The sequence below is a fragment of the Nuphar pumila genome, chromosome 6 (assembly GCF_984573655.1).
Source record: "Nuphar pumila chromosome 6, dmNupPumi1.hap1.1, whole genome shotgun sequence".
Classification (NCBI taxonomy): Eukaryota; Viridiplantae; Streptophyta; class Magnoliopsida; order Nymphaeales; family Nymphaeaceae; genus Nuphar; species Nuphar pumila.
The window spans coordinates 102,899,049-102,906,220 of record NC_143254.1 but is presented as its reverse complement, the minus strand read 5'-3'; the positions used below and the strand labels follow the sequence as shown (position 1 = coordinate 102,906,220).

Genomic DNA, 7,172 nt, shown 5'->3' with positions numbered 1-7,172 from the left:
GAGATTATTGGAAGGGCATGTGCGACAAGTAGGCGAGCAATAATTTTTGAAATCGCTCAACAAAGGCTGCACAAAACCGAGGAGCGATGCCCGATGCCCAGCTACACACAAGTGGATCTAGGACTTTTGGGAGCCACCAGAAGAAAATGGTAACTCATCAATATATATATATATATATATATATATATATATATTGTCAAATTCATAAGAATTTTTGCATACTTATTAATCAATTTTTTTTTATCATATAACATTGCAAGAAGCAGAAAAAGGAGGCATTGTGCCTTATAAGGTTGTGTTTGTTAAAACACATAAACGTAAGAGCATGAAAGATTTTGTATCAGAGAAGGCGAGAGCAACATCGGTATGTATTTATTGTATTAATAAAAATTATAAGATACAAGTTACTTTGAATTACGTTATCATAAACATTATAATTTTTAATTATTAATTCATATTCCAATTATTACTTTGTTGGAGTCATACGAGCAACAAATGATATAGCGATATGGCGATGACTCCACCCAACATCCGCCTTTTGATCCTACAGCATGGGTGACTGCTACTGGTGAACCCAAAAAGGGTCGTATGTTCAGGTTTGGGAGTAACATGAACACCACACCAGTCGTTGCCTCCTGCAGCCATGACTCACAGAGTTCTCTCGCCAGCATCAACTCCTAACATTCGATTGACCCTGCTATGTCAGGGGATGGTCTGTCAGTGTCTTGAGGACAAAATGCAAAACTTTTTAAATAAAGTTATTCTCAACATTGTCCGTAATGAGTTGTGCAACTTTTTTTAGGACAGAAGAACTTCATCTGCATTCAACATGAGCTCAGGTGCCCGTCAGGTATGCATGATTGAATTACTATAATTTTTTCCTTATAATTCTGTTAATGTCCTTCAGTTTATTACTAGTTTATGTGTCATTCAGCCATTTACTTTGTTGCATTAGATTAGGTGGATTTCATATAATTTATTTCATTATATTATGTTTATAAATAGTAACATTTTGGTTCTCTTTTGTAGGATGCTAGAGATAATCAGCGTAGAGGAGCTGATAGAGGCATGGAAGGAGGGGCAAATCGAGAAAATGAAGAGGATAATGCCCAAAATCTTGGCGAGGATTATATTTGTTTGTTTAATTTGTTTGACAAACTTGTAACTAATTATAACTTCGCAAGGACTATATTTGGTTATTAAAGTTTGCTTAACTTAGAATTTGTGTTTAATTTGTTTCACCTGTATATGTATTTTTTATGTGTACAACAACAACAACAACAACTACGCCTTCATCCCAAAACAATTGGGGTCGGCGATATGAACCAACAAAGAAAATCATTCTGGGTCTTCCACATGAATCCTTCTCCTTCATTCATTTCTATCCAATGCCATGTCCTTGGTGAGGTTCAAAGCATTCATATCCTTTCCTATCACCTCCATCCATGTCTTCCTAGGCCTACCCCGACCTCTTTTAACTAATATATTTTCCCATTTCTCCATCCTTCTAACTGGAGCATCATTAGGCTTACGTCGAATATGTCCAAACCACCGTAAATGATTCTCTCTCATCTTATTTTCAATGGGTGCAACGCCTACCTTCTTACGTATCTCCTCGTTCTGAATATTATCTTTTATTGTATTTCCACACATCCATCTCAGCATACGCATCTCAGCTACACTCATTTTTTGAATATGATGTCTCTTGGCAGCCCAATATTCCGTACCATATAGTAAAGCGGGCTTAATAGTCATCCTATAAAACTTTCCCTTCAACCGCAATGGCATTCTACGATCGCACAACACTCCAGTTGCACTCTTCCATTTCATCCACCCAACCTTTATCCTATGATTTACATCTCCAGCTACACTCATTTTTATTGTGTTTTTTATGTGTACTTTTTTTAAATAAGCAGGATATATGAATTGTATAACGAGAAATTTTTTTCGAGTTTCAAAATATTTCAAAAAAAATAAAATAAATTTTTTATTAAAAATTAGCGACGGATATTATTTGTCGCTACTTTGTCGCCAATTTGAAGCAGTCATCGCTAATTATCGTCGCCAAATTGGCGATGGACATTAGCGACGGATACTTATCTATCGATAATTAGTAGCGACGGCATAACGACGAATTAAATTCCGGCGCATAACCAAATCAGTCTTTATTTAGTGATGCATTCGTCGCTAAGACACTCATTCGCGACGTACATGATCCATCGCTAAGTCGTCGCTACTTAGCGACAGATAAATATTGTCGCACTTTAGCGACTAGGGTTATGTGTCGGATGCTATTCGTCGCTAATCCATCGCAAAATACATTGCTAACTTATTTAGCGATGGATAACATTCGTCGCCAATATGCATTTTTCTTGTAGTGTTTTATAGTGGACCCGATTAGACATGGGTTCGGACCCAATACCATACCTGAAAATCGGTTTCAAGTCTGGTTTCATCTGGATCCGAACCAAACCCAACCCGTTGACAACCCTAATATAAAAAGTAACTCAGGTGGTCACGTAAGCAATTTCTTGAATAGGTAAGTGTTTTATCTCCAATGTTCGAGAACTTAGGCCGTTAAATGTAAATTTGTCATAAGTATATAAATTGCTCGAATAAAAAGAAAAAAAAAAACAGAAAAGATAATAATCCACCGTGGCACCATCTCCATCCACCAACAAGTTTATATAAATTACCCCAAAAAAAAGAGGAGAATAACCCACCATCGATCCACCAACTCTCACAACAAACCCCTCTGGGCCACCACTTTCCACCTTCACATTTGTGTAGAATGCAAGTCAAAGCGAGTGAGGACAAACTCACATGACCGACTGCACAACATGGCCCTTGCATGGTTGGTATACCAACCTCCCTAGTGATAGTGTCGATGAGCAAAGAAGAAGCTATAAATAGCTCATTCCTCTCTAGCATCCTCATCATCCACCATACTCCACAATCTCCTACCTGAGCTCAATTTGCACTTATTTCACACAGGCTTGTGGAAGGTATGCACTTATTTCACACAGGCTTGTGGAAGGTTATTTGCTTATGTCATGCATATGTTTGGTTATTTGACCGTTAGAATGGCAATATCTTGCAATTTACTTTTGTATTTCTCTCTCTCTCTCTCTCTCTCTCTCTCTATAAAACTATCCTTTGACAAAATCTCATGTATGCTGCAATTGGTCCCTGGGAAGCACCCCCAAACTAATTTCTCTTTCCACATGTCAAATGATTAAAAGGTCCAACGGTAGCGACATAAATAATGGATATCATCCTTGCAACCAATTTTCTCTGTCCAAGACGGTTGTAAAAAAAAGAACATAGTCTGACCAGAACTCAAAACAGAGAATTACTGCTGCGTTCAACCCACATGACCCTATTAAGTCACTGTAGGCTTTCAATGCCACCAACTAACATTAGAAACACACCATCTGTGGTAACCTGTTCATGATCAACGGCAGCAACCAAGTTTCGCTGTCCATCAAAGATGTGAAGAACAGAACACAAATAAACCAGAACAAACAGAGTACTGTTCTCTTCGGCCCACTTCTTTAGTTGAATATCCTTCTTTGCTCATGAACTCTATTTCGTTTTGTTCTTTTCTATAAATGCTAAATATATGCCCGGAGGTTGAGAATATATGAAGGGCAAAGACCCTAGTTGAGATTTCCTTGTTTACATATCAACTCTGTTTTATTACTTTTGCTCATCCTTCTTTACAGTAGCGTATGCATCTAATGTTTGAAACATAGTTACCAGAGTGGGAATGGGAATTCGCATGAAATCATGATTGAGGGAGTGAAAAGCAAGTAGGAAGCAGCATATGAAATCGTTTAGAAAGTGATATGTAAAATTACATGAGCATAAGAATCAGAATTCTTAAATGAACCGAGATTTTTGAGGGAATCAAGATTTTTGAACAGACAAGTTTGTCAAGACAAAATCGAGATTCTCAGCTTTTGAGAACAGGGATTCTTGAAAAAGTTGGGTTCCCCAGTCAGGAGAATCAAGATTCATATCCTGGAATTGAGTTTTTCATCATTGGGATTCATGATTCTTGATGAATCTGATTCCACTTTTTACAAATCATGATTCCCATGTAGCATAAGCGATTCTGGTAACTATGGTCTAAACATCATGAAATCGACATTCTGAACTTATGAGAATAGGGATTCTTGAAAAAATCGGGATTCCTTGTCAGGAGAACTGAGATTCTCGTATCATGTAATTGAGTTTCCCATCTTTGGGATTTGTGATTCTTGATGATTCTGATTCCACCTTTTATGAATCATGATTCCCATGTAACATAAGCGATATTCTGGTAACCATGCTCTAAAACACTCAAAAGCTTCTCATTTATATAAGTTTTTGCTTACTGTCAACAATTTTGGCCGTTGCAGATGGACACTTTCCTCTTCACCTCAGAGTCTGTAAACGAGGGCCATCCTGACAAGCTATGTGATCAGATCTCAGATGCCATCCTCGACGCCTGCTTGGAACAAGACCCAGATAGCAAGGTAGCATGCGAGACATGCACCAAGACAAACATGGTCATGGTCTTTGGAGAGATCACAACCAAGGCTCAAATCAACTATGAAAAGATCGTTAGGGACACATGTAGAGAGATAGGCTTCGTCTCTGCAGACGTTGGCCTGGACGCCGACAACTGCAACGTCCTTGTGAACATTGAGCAACAAAGCCCAGATATTGCTCAAGGTGTGCATGGCCATCTCACCAAAAGGCCAGAGGAGATTGGTGCTGGTGACCAGGGCCACATGTTTGGATACGCCACAGATGAGACTCCTGAACTCATGCCTCTCACCCATGTGTTAGCCACAAAGCTTGGTGCGAGACTCACTGAAGTGAGGAAGAACGGCACCTGCCCATGGCTGAGGCCTGATGGAAAGACACAAGTCACTGTTGAGTACAGGAATGAAGGAGGTGCCATGATCCCACTGAGAGTCCACACCGTCCTTATCTCCACACAACATGATGAGTCTGTGACAAACGAGAAGATAGCAGCAGATTTGAAGGAGCATGTGATCAAGCCTGTGATCCCATCGAAGTACCTTGATGAAAGGACTATATTTCATTTAAACCCATCTGGGAGATTTGTCATTGGGGGACCCCATGGTGATGCTGGGCTTACAGGAAGGAAGATCATAATTGACACCTATGGAGGGTGGGGTGCTCATGGGGGTGGTGCATTCTCAGGCAAGGACCCTACAAAGGTGGACAGAAGTGGTGCCTATATAGTTAGACAGGCCGCAAAGAGTGTGGTTGCTTCAGGGCTCGCTCGTCGCTGCATAGTTCAGGTCTCATATGCAATAGGGGTGCCTGAGCCACTCTCAGTATTTGTGGATACTTACAAGACAGGAAAGATCCCAGATAAGGATATACTCACTCTGATCAAAGAGAATTTTGATTTCAGGCCTGGGATGATTGCTATCAATTTGGATCTAAAGAGAGGGGGCAATTTCAGGTACCAAAAGACTGCTGCTTATGGGCACTTTGGACGTGATGATTCAGACTTCACATGGGAGACTGTTAAGCTGCTCAAGTGAGGAAAAGCCTGACTGCAATGCTTTAAGGATTTATAATGCTTATTGGTTCATACAACCTCCATGTCATTTTCGTTATCTATTTTGTGATCTTTGTTTTTTTTGTTTGTTTGCTTGAGTCTATTGCGAGAGAAGTTATGCAGCTGGATTCTACATTTGGCTGTCTATTGAAAGCGAGTTGTGTCGAGAAAACCAGTCTGTTCAGACTGAATTTAATGACAAGATGGAAAGAAGAACATACTAATTAAAAAGTATGCTTGCGACTGTATTTCTCCATACTAATTAAGTTCCATACTTAATTTCGAGTAACCTGTGTCCAATGTTTCGAGCTCAACATTATCTTTTTTTATGGCGTTGAGCCGTTGACGTGAGAATTGAATGAAACAATAGTCCCATATCGAAGATTTCATAAAAGATTAAATTTCTTATAAAACAAAATGCGGTTCTTTCCAAGGTGAGCTGTGAAGAAATTGGCGCACTGGTGGAGATGAGTTTCCTCCACGCTTTGCCGATTGTAGTGACGAACGACGATGCTTCTGAGCTCATCGATTTTGTTATTTTTGTCTTTCTGTTTTTGTCTTCGTAGGCACGCAGGTATTGAGGGGTTGCATTGAGGCGTTTCAAGCTTGAAACGCACGCTTCACTCATGTGAAGCGCACGCCTCAAGTCGAAATGCCCTTTGCTTCTAAAGCGTACGCATCTGTGTAGTTCCTACAAACTGCCCCTTTCCTGCCAAAATCCGCCGCCGGAGACATTGACGAGCAGGTTGGCGCCGCGAAGTCGATGGCAAAGAAGGCAAGGATCCTGACGACGACAAGGATCGCGATGTGAACCGCCGGGGAAACCTCCCTTGCACTTGCGTCGCCGGAGGAGCACCGCCTGAGTGTTCGGGTTAGGGAAGGGTCGGACGTGCAGAGTTGGGGGTTTTGGAAGAAGCTTTGGTCGAACGCCGTGGTGTCGAAGGCGTTGGGGATCTTTCTGGTGAGGGCGTTGTCGGAGAAGTTGCGGAAGGTCGGCTTCAGTCTATCGAGCTCCGGCGACGATATCTCGTCGGAGAGGTTGTTCTCCGAGAGGTCCAGACTGTTTAAGGATGACAAGGAGGCGAGCGACGTGGGGATGCTGTCGTTGAGTTTGTTGTGGCTCAGATTCAGGATAGATAGCCCCTGCAACGAGCCGATCTCTGAGGGTATTTGGCCGAAGAATCAGTTGCGGTCCTTCTGGGAGCCGGTGAGGCAGAACTGGGCGAGGAAGCGGATGGTGCCGAAGAGAGAGAGAGATGAGGATGCCCTAGGGGTCCGGGTCTCGGGGGTGAAAATGGATCGGGTTCGATTGGACCCGATTGATCATGAAGCGTACACTCCAATGCCTCGAGGCTTATGCCTCACTTCGTAACATGCTCAACGCCTCGCTTTGCCTCAGTACATTTAACAACCTTGGGTGGCATCCCCAATACCACGGATGGAGTTGAACTCCTCGTCTTCTAAACGGGTCCTGTTTTTTTTAGAGCCATTGATGCTCTACGTGAAGGGATCTAAGGTTTTGCAAAATGAACTGGCTGAAAAATATTTCATATATATATCGTATTTGGGATGTTGTTCATCGCTGAGC

At 41.5% G+C, this 7,172-nt stretch overlaps 1 protein-coding gene across 1 annotated transcript; it reads left to right on the top strand.

Annotated features, from left to right (window-relative positions):
* Positions 1 to 2,931: 2,931 nt before the first annotated feature.
* LOC149835464 (S-adenosylmethionine synthase 1) lies at positions 2,932 to 5,873 on the top strand. Its single transcript, XM_090010540.1, has 2 exons — positions 2,932 to 3,005; positions 4,404 to 5,873. Exon 2 carries the CDS (start codon positions 4,404 to 4,406, stop codon positions 5,565 to 5,567), a length of 1,164 nt encoding a protein of 387 aa, XP_089866666.1. The 5' UTR covers positions 2,932 to 3,005; the 3' UTR covers positions 5,568 to 5,873.
* Positions 5,874 to 7,172: the final 1,299 nt, after the last annotated feature.

Bases quoted from the DNA above. Each gene is read 5' to 3' on its own strand.
- LOC149835464 (XM_090010540.1), top strand. From the start codon at position 4,404: ATGGACACTTTCCTCTTCACCTCAGAGTCTGTAAACGAGGGCCATCCT.